This window comes from Fusarium falciforme, chromosome 13, assembly GCF_026873545.1.
Source record: "Fusarium falciforme chromosome 13, complete sequence".
In the NCBI taxonomy this organism is placed as follows: Eukaryota; Fungi; Ascomycota; class Sordariomycetes; order Hypocreales; family Nectriaceae; genus Fusarium; species Fusarium falciforme.
This window is the reverse complement of record NC_070556.1, coordinates 309,336-324,068: the sequence shown is the minus strand read 5'-3', so window position 1 is coordinate 324,068 and position 14,733 is coordinate 309,336. Positions and strand designations below refer to the sequence as shown.

The 14,733-nt window shown below is 48.2% G+C and overlaps 2 protein-coding genes across 2 annotated transcripts; one reads left to right on the top strand and one right to left on the bottom strand.

The window, feature by feature from the left end:
• Positions 1 to 7,935: 7,935 nt before the first annotated feature.
• Positions 7,936 to 9,280, top strand: NCS54_01467600 (Hypothetical protein; the record flags this gene model as incomplete). The annotated part of the gene is made up of 2 exons (XM_053159814.1): positions 7,936 to 9,051; positions 9,128 to 9,280. 2 exons carry the CDS (start codon positions 7,936 to 7,938, stop codon positions 9,278 to 9,280), a joined length of 1,269 nt encoding a protein of 422 aa, XP_053015789.1.
• A 3,963-nt stretch (positions 9,281 to 13,243) lies between these two features.
• Positions 13,244 to 13,975, bottom strand: NCS54_01467500 (Hypothetical protein; the record flags this gene model as incomplete). Its single annotated transcript, XM_053159813.1, has 1 exon — positions 13,244 to 13,975. The coding sequence occupies one exon, from the start codon at positions 13,973 to 13,975 to the stop codon at positions 13,244 to 13,246; it is 732 nt and encodes a 243-aa protein (XP_053015788.1).
• Positions 13,976 to 14,733: the final 758 nt, after the last annotated feature.

Genomic DNA, 14,733 nt, shown 5'->3' with positions numbered 1-14,733 from the left:
GCTCGACCCGGAATTGCTGTCCCTGGCCCAGGCCCATGCAATGGGCAGCCACGACGCCGTCGCTCGAGGTCTGGCGGACAAGAAGCCTCCCCTGCTTGGCCACCAAATCATTCATCTCAAATGCAGCTTCAAGAGTTGTGGATTTTGAATCAGCAGCATTGGCAACTCGATCATTGTCCAAATAATTCACAAGGTCATTCGGATCACGGGACGGGTAGCTCTGCGAATGGCCTGAATCCCCCATTCCGCATCCTGCACAGCTACAACTCTCCAGCTTATCGAGGTGTTCCCATCTGGGGCTAACACAGTTTCCTTTTGACTTTGACATCTATCTTTTGGCCGGCTTTACTTGTTCTGTGTGTGCGAGGGGCATCGTCGCATACCGCAGCACTATCAGCCCGTACCAAGAAAAGGCATTTTGAGGGGCAGGCGAAGTTTAAGATGGAGGAGATAAAGATGTATTTTAGCCCGGAGCGAGTGTATAGCTGTCCAAGCCTCCCGTTGGACAGTTCAGTTCAGTTCAGTATATTTAACGCCGGGGAAACCACATTAGGTGACGTCGACGCTTCCGAGGGGCATAATCTCACAATCATACAGTGTTATAAAGCAACATCAGTATTAATCAAGTCGCAGATATCAGTTCTATACTCTTACTATATTCTTAATAGCCCTCGTAGTGGTCAAACTGGTAATTACCTGCTGGTGCCCACTTTAGTCGCCGGCTGTCAAGCGGCAAGAAGTTTCCTATACAAACCAAATTGCCAGGAAGCAGCCGGCGCAAGGCATAAATGCCAGGTTGGAAAGAGAGAATACAAGATCACTTGGACCCCAGCATGGATGACTCCCGCGGATCTTCGGGGCAAGCGAGCAATCGAGGAGGTAGAGGATCTTGTGGTCGAAGCATTTGGGCGAGATGAATAGGAGAAGGAGGCACAGGCACCCGGAGTTCAAAAAAGTCTCAACCGCGGATTATGAGAAGGAGGATGCCTCGGAGTAAGGACGGGACTGCTTATGTCTAGAACAATTGCTATCTTCCATAGCACTTGGTCCGTGCCTTCCATCCCTATGCTTCAACGTGAAGTCGCGTCTCATCATCCGTGCCTCCGCCACTAAGCTGTCACATTCCAACAACTGAAGTGACGATGCTTTCTCGTCTAATGCCTGAATTGTGTACAAGAGCAGCGCTAACAGCATTTCGTGGACGATTGAAAACCGGAATCTTTTGCGACACCTCGTTATGAGCAAAATCATTTGCAGATGCGTCACTAGTTTATTCCACCCAATGTTGATCGCGTATACCATGTTGCTCCCATCTGTGAACATGAGGATTCCATATGCTCGTTTCAAAGCCTCCCCTGATGACAAGTATCCACATCTTCCATTGCTGCTGATTCTGTGACGACTGATCCTCATGGAAACGGTGACGCTGGCTTGGAAGCATCTTGTTCTGGCGCCCTTAGTCAATGACAGAGCGTCATTTCAGAGGCCAGCGATCGGTGCAGCAATCAATGGAGGTGTCAAGGTTCGTGTCATAATAGCTGCGCCACTCATGAAGAGGTGCACACTGCCAGGCAAGGACGAAAATGAGAGGAAGAAAAACTTGTATGGTGCTGCATGTCTCCTGGGAATAAATCTCTCTTTAAATTTGTTCCTTAGGCTTGATGTGAGGATCAACATGCTCGTTGGAAGGTCTGAGGAAGGTAGGCCTCACGAGCCGCTGCATTGAGGTGTGTCGCACTGAGCGTGCTAAAATGGTCAAAGGTCAGGTAAACGATAAGTTTCATGAGGCCGTGAAGATCATGCCTACCCTGCAACAAGGTGTTACTCCGTGGATCGGAGGCATCGCGGGCCGACCGTTACGTGGACGTTTGAGGCGGAGTGCCCTGTTTTGTCACCTGACCTTCCCTGTAGCGTGTGTGATATCTAGAATTCGGAATAACATGGGACATCAATACCGCTTCGTGGGCTTGGACACAATCCCGAATGCCACCACGCAAGGCTTTGGTGTACCGCTTCTTGTTCCGTTGTTTAACGACGCGAGCCAGCTCTTGAGATTCAGTGAACGTCGTTTAGCACTGCCTTAACACCCTTCGCTTGGCTAGGGAGTTACGAGCCCTCAACAGAATGTGACATTTATTTCGTCTGATTGAACGCACTTCATACACTCACCCCAAATGTAAGGGGAAAACTAATCGGCTTATTTCCAGCTACGGTCGCCCCTTCAGCTGAGGATTAAGACGTTTTCATGCCGCGTGCAGTCTCCTAGTTCCACGCCACACCTGCGATCAGGGTGGGGACAGGGTACATAATTCGGGTCGTTGATGGCTGATGGAGAGCGAAATAGATCAGCGACCTCCCGCAGTGGGGTATTCAACAGGCGGACCCACTAGGTTTATCCGACCATCCTATCAGTGACTAGACAGCGTCCTAATTTGGATCCCCTCCTTTCAACGCTTGCCACCAGTTGACCCACAATTCTTACCAGCCCCATCTCCTTACATAATATCCCTGCTTTGATTGGTGAGACGTACGACTCTATTCATCTTGCGTGTGGTGCTAAAACAATTAGTTCGAAAGCCTCATTTACGGTGCCGAATGGAAACCCCTGAATAGTCTCAGTGGAAATAAGCTGGCCGTTCTTTTTTCAGCATGGCGCTTGTTGCCTCACGAATCATTCCATTCTTGCTGCTTGAGAAGGGGAATGGCGACCACGGTAGGCAGGCCTTCGAGAGGTGGCTGCATGCTAAGGATTGGGGCAATTTCAGCAAGACGGCCCAGATAGAAACCTGGAGGCTGAGAGGTTCAGCTGGATGGTCCCAGCCTGCTGAGAGGTTCTGAAGTTGAGGATTTATGCCGTATCCCTCAGGCCCCAGTCGGTCCGCAACAACCTCTCCCAGCAACACTCGTTCTCAACCCAAAACCGCAGATTTCCTGCCTGTTTTCCCAGCTTGTCTTTTGTTTCGGCTTTATGCTTCTTGCGATACGCCCACTTCCGTGATGAATTTGATCACCTTGCCTCTCCTGGCATGGCTACTTTTGGCACATGGCGGCCTTGCAGCGGTTATCTTGGACACTTGTTCGACTCAGGAGGTCACGATCTGCCAGTGCCCTACGATCGCGAACAACCTCGCGCCACTTGTCCCCAGAGACAGTGACACATGCCCAGACAACTCGTCTCCCTGCTGCGTTGCGAAGAACCCTCCCGCTTTAAAAGGTTCCTCTTCGACCAGCCAAACCAATCTCCAGTGCGGCGACAAATATGGAGACGATCGGCGGGATGTTACGAATGGAGTCAAGTATACAATTGAAGGCTGTCCACCAGGACCATATTTCGGACAAAACTGTCTTCACATCGCTATCACCCCAGCTGCAGGCGCTACAGTCAACGATATCCACCTGCAGGTCGATAATGTTCCGATTACAAAGAACAATGGGCTTGGGAATTGGGCTTTCAATAGCTTCTGCACGGAGAACCCTACTGGGTGTTGGGTGCCAGTTCAAAAGATTATCGATACTTTCGAAGCCCCAAAGCCGGCGTCGCTTTGCGACAAGACGATCTACGTGGCAGCTGGCATCAAGATTTCGGGAGTTGGCGCTGCGACTTGTTTTAATCAGGGCCCGGTAATCGACAGTCGCATAAACTGGTTCATGTACTTCGCACTGAACCTTGAGTGTACACCAGAGACATGCGTTCGTAAGTGTTGTTGTCCAACTCTCCAGACCACCACAACTACAGCCGAGGAGACCACTACAACCACCACGGCTGGGGAGACCACAACCACTACCATGCCCCACCCCCCTTTCGGTAACACCCCCCTTTCGGTCAGCAAAAAAATCGCCTTCCCATATAAAACTCACTAAGTTCACTTACATAGATTTCAGTCATTCTAGAATCTATTCGCGAGCCATCGCCTTCAATATATAAAGAAATAGCTAGAGTTCATTTTTCAAAATTAGCTAGTCACGTAGGGCCAGTGGTCCATAGTCACCATGCATTTCAAAATTTACAATTCAGCGCCCTAATCTCCTCTTGCCTCCGGATAATTTCTCCTCTTGCCAGTCCTCCACAATTCACATAAAATGGCTTTAAAACGGCCTCGGAGTGTTTATACGGAGGATAAAATGGCTAATGCTATATTTAATATCATAGAATATGGTTTCTCGCAATACTACGCCGCCTAGAAATATGGTATACCTCAGCAGACTATTTCCACTAGGTTCCATGGCCAGATAGCCTTAGATGATTAGGTTTAGCCTAACCAATACTTATCTAGGAATTAGGAGGCTAAACTAGCCTCTTGGATCCTTCGTAAAGAGTCCCTGGATTATATTCCCTCCCATAGTTAGGTCCGCGCCTGCTGCGTGGCCCTCCTGAAACAATAAAACAAGAAGCAGGAATTGGGACGCAACTGGGTAGCCAAATTCATTAAACTTTATCCGGAGCTTAAGATTAAACCTAGAAGATGCCAGGAGGCTAATAGATTTAACTTATTTACTCTGAGAGCGGTGTATTGGTACTTTGATATTAGGGAAGAGGAGTATAGGTGGATTAAGGCAGAAAATACCGTGAACGTTGATAAGGGCGGTATTATGACTGGTTTTGATGAGTGTCTAAATTTTTATTTATGAATCAAGCTAATTAAGCTTGTTTTTTTACGTCTAGATAGCCTAGTGGTTTGGAGTTTAGATCTAAAATGACGGGCTATACTTAAGGGTCCCTAGTCCCGTAACTGGACTTCATTTATTGAAGCTATCACTATGGACGGCCATGCTTTGACACCTGGCATGATATTTAAGGCCAAGTAAATTCAATAATAGTGGTTTTTAGAGGAATTCCGGAAAATAGCTGATTGAAATAATATAGCTTCGCCAAATGTATAGACGGATAACCATATTGCTATTGAGTGGCTTAAGAGAGTCTATTTGCCTTAGACCTAGCCTGCCGATGAATCTGATGCTAGGTTTATTATTCTGGATGGACACGGAAGTCATGCAATGGTGCGTTTTTTGTTTATGTGCCAAAGAATTAATATTGATTTGAAAGAGGGCGAAGCGATTATAACGTGCTTTTTTAATAACGTTTACTATTATTACCTCTCTGCCTATTGTTCTTATGGTCTCTAGCCGTTGCATAATGGTACTTTTTAATGCTTTGAAGGCGGCATATTAGAAATAGCTTAAAAAACTAGCTTCTCTGACTGATTCTGCACCGGTTGATAAGGTTAACTTTATATGGGCTTATGCCATACTTCTGGGTGGAATGGTGTTGTGATAAATCGTTTTCTATGATATTAAGTATAGTATCAGCTATTTTATCCTCCGTATAAACACTCCGAGGCCGTTTTAAAGCCATTTTATGTGAATTGTGGAGGACTGGCAAGAGGAGAAATTATCCGGAGGCAAGAGGAGATTAGGGCGCTGAATTGTAAATTTTGAAATGCATGGTGACTATGGACCACTGGCCCTACGTGACTAGCTAATTTTGAAAAATGAACTCTAGCTATTTCTTTATATATTGAAGGCGATGGCTCGCGAATAGATTCTAGAATGACTGAAATCTATGTAAGTGAACTTAGTGAGTTTTATATGGGAAGGCGATTTTTTTGCTGACCGAAAGGGGGGTGTTACCGAAAGGGGGGTGGGGCATGGTACTGCTGGGGAGACCACCACAACCACAGCTGAGACCACCACTACAGCTGAGGAGACCACTATAACCACAGCCGAAACCACCACAACCTCATCTATGGAGACCACCACAACCACAACTGAGACCACAACCGCAGCTGAGACTACAACCACAGCTGAGGATACCATAACAACCACAGCCGAGGAGACCACCATGACTACCCCTCTAGAACAAACCACAACTGCCGCTGAGACTACCAACACAACTGAAACTCAAACTTCCACAGGGCAGAGTGATACAGAGACTACCACCCCTAGTCAGACTACGGAAACTGAGACCACAGCAACAGTAACATGCCCTGACACCACTGCCACTGAGATCGTCACATGGACCACTGGCTCCAACGAATATCCTCATACTACCTCTGAAGAGATGACGACTTCAACCATCTACACTACCACCACTCGAACCGTCACCTTCTGCGCTCCAGAGGTCACCAACTGCCCTCATGGTCCCCATGTCACCACTGAGACGATTGCCATCTCCACCACCGTTTGCCCTGTCGCCTACCCCCCTCACACCGAGAAGCTCACCACTTCCACCATCTACACCACTACTGTCCGAACCGTCACCAAGTGCCCTCCAGAGGTCATCAAGCGTCCTGCTGGTCCTTATATCACCACCGAAACTATTGCTATCTCGACCACTGTCTGCCCTGTCACCGAGGAGCATCCTTATCCAACTCTCACTGGGCACTCTCATCCTCCTTTCCAGGGCGAGATCCCTACCCTCTACACCACCCAGACCTATGTCATCACCAAGTGCCCCCCTGAGGTTCCCAAATGTCTCATTGGCAACACCGCTATCACTGTGTACCCTACCGGCACGACTTACATATCGACTCACACTACTCTCCTTGTTCCTAACAAGCCTGGGTGCGAGGGCCCTGGATGTGAGCATTTAGCTTCCAACCAGCCTGTGCAGTCCGAGCAAGCGCTTCCCAGTCAGTCTATCTGCGATGGTCCTGAATGCGAGCACCCTGCTCCTACGCAGTCTGAGCAGCCGAAGCAGCCCGTCGCAACCAAAACCGCTTGTGAGGGCTCTGAATGCGAGCAGCCCGGACCGCAACCTACCACACCTGCTCTCAGCAAGCCTGCCCCCACTGCTACTACTTCAACATTCGTTCCTTCCCAACCCGCGGAGACTGGGCCTGCGCCGGTTACTGCCGGTGCCCCTCATGTTGGCATTGATGTTGTTGCAGCAGCCGCTGGTATTATTGTGTTCCTTTTGTAAATTTATCAAAGCCTTCTCATTTGGAGAGTGGATGTTGCAAAACTTCATACACTTCTTTGTACCTAGTATCAACTAAAACGCATTTATTCACTGCAAATAGTGGAATTTATAATAATCACAGCGTGGTCGTGTGGCTTCGAGGCTGATGGAAAGGTCGTCGTCACCTGCCCTGTCACACGATCAAGGATGTCAGTCGGAGTTTTCCTGCATCGCGACGCGCGGGTCAGAAGAGTTGACTTTTTGAGTATCAGAGGTCGGGCCAAACCTTGACTTTATCGAACTCAGACGGCTTTCCATGACTTATCACGAGCTTTATCAACCTTCACGCCCCTTGTGGATAGGGCAACAACAACACTTTGAGCCGAGTCCAAAGGGATTCCCTGCTCCTTGTCGGGGGGCCCATAGGGACACACGCCTAGGCGCGCCTAGGCGTGTCCCTATGGGGCCCCATTGCACCATATCGGATGATCTAATCGCCGACCTACCTAAAAAAGGCAGCCCCGCAACATCACTTCACATAAGAACAGACACTACCTAGTAAGTGAAAAAAAAGTTTTGATATGATTAAAACTTGTAGTAGAGTAGTGTATTATTATTTACTCGATAAGTAAAAGCGAATGTGTAATAAAGTTGTTAAAAGAGGTAAGCAGGGAATTTGGGATTAGCATTGAACCCGGAATTTAATCGTCGATTGCTCGTGCCAATCATGTAGGGGGCAGCTGACTAACTCGTTGCCCAGACAACACATTTGCTAATCAAAACCCCACTCCTCAGGCAAATCTTCGATCTATCACGCATCTCTTAAATTCCCCATCGCTATTGCAGTACTACCACATACCTCGGACTCAAATGACCGCATAGCCTACGTCTTGATGAACGCTCTTGAACACGCATCGTTGGATGCATTCATCCATCGCTGGCTCGACACTCTCACCAACCCATCATCGCAATATTGCCAAGCTGCACAAGTAGCTGAAGGGCCATTTTGCGATGAACGTAAACGCGACTTGAGTAACATGCCGACACCTCCGCAGTCCGCATCGGCGCCATCTCGCGATGAGTCTCCTTCCAAAAGAGCGCGCGTAGATGACCCTGTTGATAACCCGGATACCCGCCAATTTGCGACTCATCTACCAGATGACGACAACCCGTTCGACAACGACAAGACGCCCAATGCTTTGGCCCAAGCTAGAACTATACCTCTCTATAGTTTGCCTCCTCGACCCGATCTTAGGCAAACTCCCAGCCAATCATCCACCAATGCTTCCTCCTATCAGTCTCCCTCGCGTACGTCAACAAACAGATCCGGAAGTCCTGTCAAACGTTCCACCCTCGAGCTTCTCAAGAAGCCAGTACGCTATGTCGCCATCGACGACGATCCCACTGAGCAGCTTCCTGATGATATTGCCTCCCTCTTTGATGACATTACCAGTATCACTCTGCACAAGGAGAAATTTCTGCCCGGTTCGCTTCGTTCAGAGTTGAAGGCGCTGCATCGCAAGGGAATGATCCGACCCGGGTGGTACTTGGACGTTGATAATGATGAGGCAAAAAAGACTCAGCATAAGTCTGAGCTCATTGCTCTTTGTGATCTTCAAGAAGCTGCCAAAACGTGTAGCAGTGAAGAGGCTGCCGAAGCAACGTGGAATCTTGAAGTTCACGCTCCATTGTTGAAAATAGCCCTTGAGCCCTTTCCCTCACTACGACGGGATCTTCTTACGGCAGCACGCATCAGCAAACCATTCCTTCCTGAGATGAAGGCCGCAACTCCATATGATTACACACGCGCCAAGATGGTAGACTTGGGTGTTCGCATATGTCCATCGTCACATCTCACGGAAACCATTCAGCAAGCTATCATTGGCTTACCAGATAAAGAGCGCTGTGTCAACCAGACTGTCTATGGGCCAGTCAGAAAGGATCCCATCGCCATGGTCATCGAAACCAAGATTGCCGCGGGAGATTTGCAAGAAGCAAGGCTACAGTTGGGAATCTGGGTTGCATCATGGCATCAGCGCATGAAGATGCTCATTGGAACATCCTCAACGAAACCCCTCGTGACGCTACCTTTGATAATTGTCATGGAATATAAGTGGCGCTTGCTATTTGCATGCGATAGGCAGGATAGAATTGTGAGTAAACTTATGTCTGGAACTCTTATGACGGTTGTTATAACGATAGAGCTACGCTAATTTCGACCAACTTTAGGATATACTTGAAGACGTGGCAATAGGAAGTACAGATAGCCTCATTGGATTATACACCATTATAGCGACTCTGCGAGTAATCGGTAAATGGATGCAGGACACCTATCTAGCATGGATTGAGGAGACGTTTAGAAATCTGAGTTTTTCGAGTTAAGCCTAGAGATGGGGATATTGGATTCCATTGGTATATAGCAACGGCAGCGTGTGCTTCTTGCATTGCCTCGAGCCTTCGTCTGAGATCACTTTCCACCGGCTCTCGGTAGATGCACTCAGTACTTCGTCTCTGACATTGGGAACATTGTGGACGGGCACCGTTACACTGGGCAAGGTTTGAACTATGAGCTTTAATCCAAGGCAGATACTGGATTTTTTTTCTTTGGGTCTCTTACCTTGCTTTTCCACCGTCGACAGGACTCACAAGCTAAAGATATTTGATGCCTCCTTCGGATTGCCTGATTTACAGTATATTCTGAAGAGGAGGCAGACTGGTGTCGGGGAGCTGGAAGTAACGGTCGTAAAGGTTGTAAATCAGCATTTCTAGCCCCTTGACTCGACTCGGATGACGATCCTGGAGTGGGCAGTTGCCCTGGCGGTCTAAGGGGATGCATTTCAAGATGACTGTGCAGACATGCTCGAGATTGCTCTTGTGGCTGTAGAACATAGTTTTCGACAGAGCCAACGAGGTGCCGCGTCAAGGTGAATTCAGTTTAAACATCACTTACTCCCAAGATGAAATTAAGTAGCAAACAGATAGACAAATCAGGGGGGAAACCCCAAAGCCTCTGTTTCTTCATTCTACATTGTTCGATTAGTCGGGTGCCCGGCAGTATAGCGACAATGTTCTCATAATGCCCTCATGATCAAGTCAGATACTGTATTGTGCAATGATCTCGGATGATGTCAGAGTGGGTGAATGTTGGTGCCCCTGAACAAGCAAGTACACTGGCTCACTCAATCACCTTCTATGAAATCTTTCGGCTCAAGTTTTCCAGGCATATCAAGATTTAGGGATGATCGAATTTGAATTGGAGAATGGCTATCTAATTACAAATTCAGGTTTCCTCTGCAGTCCAATCCTCCGGTTGATGGCAGAAAATCTCTACTAATCTGGCGTGTTCTGGAATTGCAAGGTCAGTTACCGGCTCTACCTACTCTTCCTCTTCTTCTCGAGCTTGTCTTTCGATGTCCCAGGTCTGAAAGCGGTAGAAATAGTACTTTTGACTCTCTTTTCACTTTTCGTGCTCTTGGTTTGGATAATGTGCTGAATTTTCAGATCTCCTCGTCACTCCATGGACCTGGGTCCCAATATTTGACCAGCCCGAGCCGGGCGCGTCGCTCTTTTTCCGGGTCCGGCGATATATTCGCCTACATCTCTTTGGAGACTATTCGAAGCGGCATGAGGGTCGCGCGTGAGGCTGACGTGTGCAATTATCCGGAAACTCTGGCTCTTGCTACCCTCCCGTTAGAAGGCGTCCTGGATGAAGCTTTTGTAGCACACCGGCTGCAGTTACTCCCTTCTTCAAAAAAAACATATTGCTAATGAATCCTAGCACGACATCCAAGGACTCGAGATTATGGTTCAAAAGAGGGACATCCTAGGCTTCTACCTATAATATGACATTCAAGGGGTTGGAAGTTAAATTAGGTCGACAAAAGAGATATCGAACTACACGGCGAATTATGATTTTACAGCTGTTTTTCTTCCTCTCTCCTCCTCCTCCACCACCACCTCCTCATCCTCATCCTTTTCATTTGTTTGTTTATTTCGTTTTCTTTTTATCTTTTGCCGCCTATTAATCGATTTTGGGGACTGTGCCAGTTGTTGCCGAAGCAGAAGAGAAAGCAATGTCCATCTGAACCCCATAAGTCATATATATCGAGGATCTGGCAGTCCAAGCCTTTCACATATATAAACCTGTGTGCTCGATGCTATCGCTGCGGCTGGTGACATAGGACTTTCAGGTAGCAACGGTATTGCACGTCTGGCCGGATCGGTTAGCCTCGTAGCCCTGTGGTGAATTGAGGCCTTGCTCACCCATGTGTATTCTATGGTGACCTTGAAATCGCGGATTCACCCGTGAATCAGCGGGTAAATCAGCTTATGGAGAGAGAATATTATGTATTAAGAGCAGTCGTGAAGGCAGAAATAACTCAAGTTGCTTCCTGTCCTGGTCTCTGTGTTGTAGGGCGGCTTTCTGGGTGTGTGCAGATATGGGTACAGCCGCAGCACTCTCCGTGCGTCAGAAGAATGTATCTTAGATTAGCGAGTTCCGCTTCTAGTCGGGATATCTCAGCATTCAGTGCCAAGTTCCTTGAATAATGTCCCTCACAAGGCTTGAGGCCTGCTCGCTGTCCATTGTCGGACTCGTCGTCGGTCATCGCAGGTATGCGAATCTTGGTCGTGGCGTAATAGGAGGTACTCCCTTGGTATAGCCGAAACCAACATGTCAGTACAGATCGGCCCTCCCACATGGACCGCTTACAGATAGTCCAAGCTTGATTCCGCCGCTAGTTGATCTCTTAACTCAACGAAGTCGAGCCGAGTGATTGTGTAGGTGACCTGTTGGGAGAGCTAAGGCGCTTAACGGTGTTGGAATGAATTTGCGAATTGCGACTCCCGAATATTGGGGAATATAGAACGAAATTGGGGTTAAAATAGCGCAGCTGCAGGTAGTGCGAAGCTATGATGTTCGAAGCTTTCCGTCGCAGAGCCGTCATACCCAGTCATAGAATCGAAGGAACGGAGTGGTAGCACAGAGAAACAGTTTCCGAATCGTTGAGGTTAAGGTTATCGCATATCGATGTCATAATAACCAACGCGGCGAAGAGGCTCTGCTCTGCACTAAAGGAAGGCTGTATTGCCACATGCTGGATGGGCGGCGATTTGAAAGGTCACCGAGACGCAATTAAGACGGCGTTGGGGCAAATTTTCCAAGCAGGAAAGTCATCCTCACCGCCAAATGTCTAAATACCACAACGGCAATATTGACTAGCAGCTTTTGTGAGTACCTTTTTCTTTGGGTCTGGCCCCGACTGTCCTGGCTGATGAACGATGCAGGGGCAGCCATTTTGTCTAAGGGTAGAAACCTGCCGAGATGAACCGGTGCTGGACCTTGATGTGGCATATACCGGTCGTGATCAGTTGTTGATGACGGAGGGATACCGCGTCAGGAGCAATTCAAGCACTGAGTTACAGGAAATCGCAAAAGCGCCTTATTTCGACTTGTTTGATGAGATATGGTCAGCTGCCGATCGGCTCTGCTTGCTGCTCTCGATCGCTGCATCAAGGGGCTCGAGTCTTTGCACGGAACAGGCTTTATTCATAAGGACGTCTGGATCAACAATCTCATGATTAATTAGGACTACGACAACCCTTTCTGGCCTTTATTCTTGATCGACCTGGACCTAGTTATTAGATAATCGCGAGACGGAATGTCGGGAGCGGATTGAAAGACAAGCATAACGCCTTTATGGCCATTGGAGTGCTTGATGGCGATTAACATTCTCTCATGCACGAGCTCGAATCGTCCTTCCGAGTCTTGTTCTGGATACGTATTCATTTCAACGGGCCAAATGAGAGCAAAATCGTTCCACGATTTAGTAGCTGGAATCTCGCGGACGCAAGGGAGCTGGCAATTTCTAAAACAGGCTTTATCAGTAACAACGATGATTAGATTAGGGTTATCGATGAAAATTTCACATCATACTATCACCCATTGATCCCATTGGTCAACAGACATCGGAAAGCCGTGTTTCCGAGTGACAGGAGATGGGAAAGAGAGGGCAAAATATTATAGCTCAGACGACGAAGATCCTTCAGGATGCCTGGCGAGACTCCAAGTTGTTGGCGGAGGGTTAGCATTGTAGGCTTGTGGAGGGGTTGGTGGTTGCGAACACCAAGAGGAGCCCAATAATGCTATGAGCGAGTGCAATTGTTAAAAGGAGGTCGCGTCTTATCGGCGACATCACCAGTAGATCAACTCGAGTGAATCAGCCCCGTGATTCGTATTTGACTCCTTACACGCAATGCGAGGATAGAGATGGTTCCAAAAATCCAACTCCAAAGGTTAATCAGCTGACATAATGATGAATCTTCTGTCTCAGTGGTGAAGTTCGATTACAACTCCGCATTCGAATCTGCTATCTTCAGATCCTCGCCGAGCTTTAGATATCCCTTGGCATGAAAGAGCCTCAACGTTCTTGACTCTTGAGGATCACAGAGCACCACGCCACGATCAACCAGATACTCAGTAATGCACTGAAAAGCGTCTTCTGACTCAGTCTTCGGAAGCCCCATCTCAATCTCCATCAGATGCAGGGTCCCAGCCACCACGTCGTCGAGTTTCGCCTTGTATCCCAGTATCCTCAACTTCCACTTGCCATCCGGAAACGGGCCGAAGGGAACAAGCCCGTCCCAGTCGATATCGTCGTACTGCTCGGCAAAGCAAACCTGGTCGTCGCTCCATATCTTTGAGTGAGTTCCAAGCAAGGATGCTTTCTCTCCGCAGGTGTAGAAGACACTGCTGCCGTAGCGATCCCAGACACAGGAAGCGGCTTCGGGAGTGTAGCTCGGTTTCTCGTTGAAGCGGATTTTGATCAAGGAGAAAGGCTCACCCTTGTTGACTTTCGTGCGGAACATGACGCCATGTTGCGCGTGTGTTGGAGGGAGAGTGTCAAAATAGACGATCGGATTCGACTTGTACGGGCCGCGGACATCTTCACCTAGTTTCTGGAGCACCGTTCTCGCGTCGCAGTCGCAGATGGACCATTGTAGGTGGACCTCTTCGTCGGTTTGGCCGAACGACGGCCAAGTGAAAAGCGTCCAGGCGAGGAGATCGTAGAGCTTCATGACTGCGAACTTATCGATCAGGAGTCTTCCCGGCACCAGTCAAGGAACGGTGCTCCCGATGTATGGAGGGCGCGGAAAGCAGGAGAAAAGCAAGGTGGTGACACATATCTCAGTGAGTGACAGACGTTACGGCATTATGTAAACGAGCGATCAATCATTGGCGCAGTATACTGGTATCACTGAATGACTTGGTGGTCCAGGTGATGTAGGACAGCGACGTTGTGGTGGTCAAACCTCAGTGATTGATTACACAAGGATGAATCCATCATCTAGAAATACTGGTGATGAAATGACCGCCGATCCTAGCTTCCAGTTCTCTCATCCAATCATCGCCTCAAGTTGACACGCCAGGTGACCCCATCATTGTCTAATAATGTTGTTCAACTGCGCAAGTATACTGTCATAGTAGAACTGACAAGGTCAATATCCAGCGCGTTTGTCACCACCGAATTTAGTTTTACATGGCAATTTAAGATAGGAAAAAGCTTTCAAGCATTCTAATAAACTCCTAACAGCAATTTCACATGTTGATGAAGATATCGGGTTCATGAGTAATTGATGATACTTCGCGGCAATGTTCGCCGACGCAGTATAGGGTAGTCAGCTTCCCACGGCTTACTCATGGAAGGCGACAGATGTTGTCCGAGCTGTGTTAAAATTCTGCAGCCGCTCAGTACAAGTTAATGATGCTATGCATTGTCGAGGTGTTCTCTTGGTTTGTGCTGTCATCATGCAACTTTGGTTTAGTTACGCTGCAG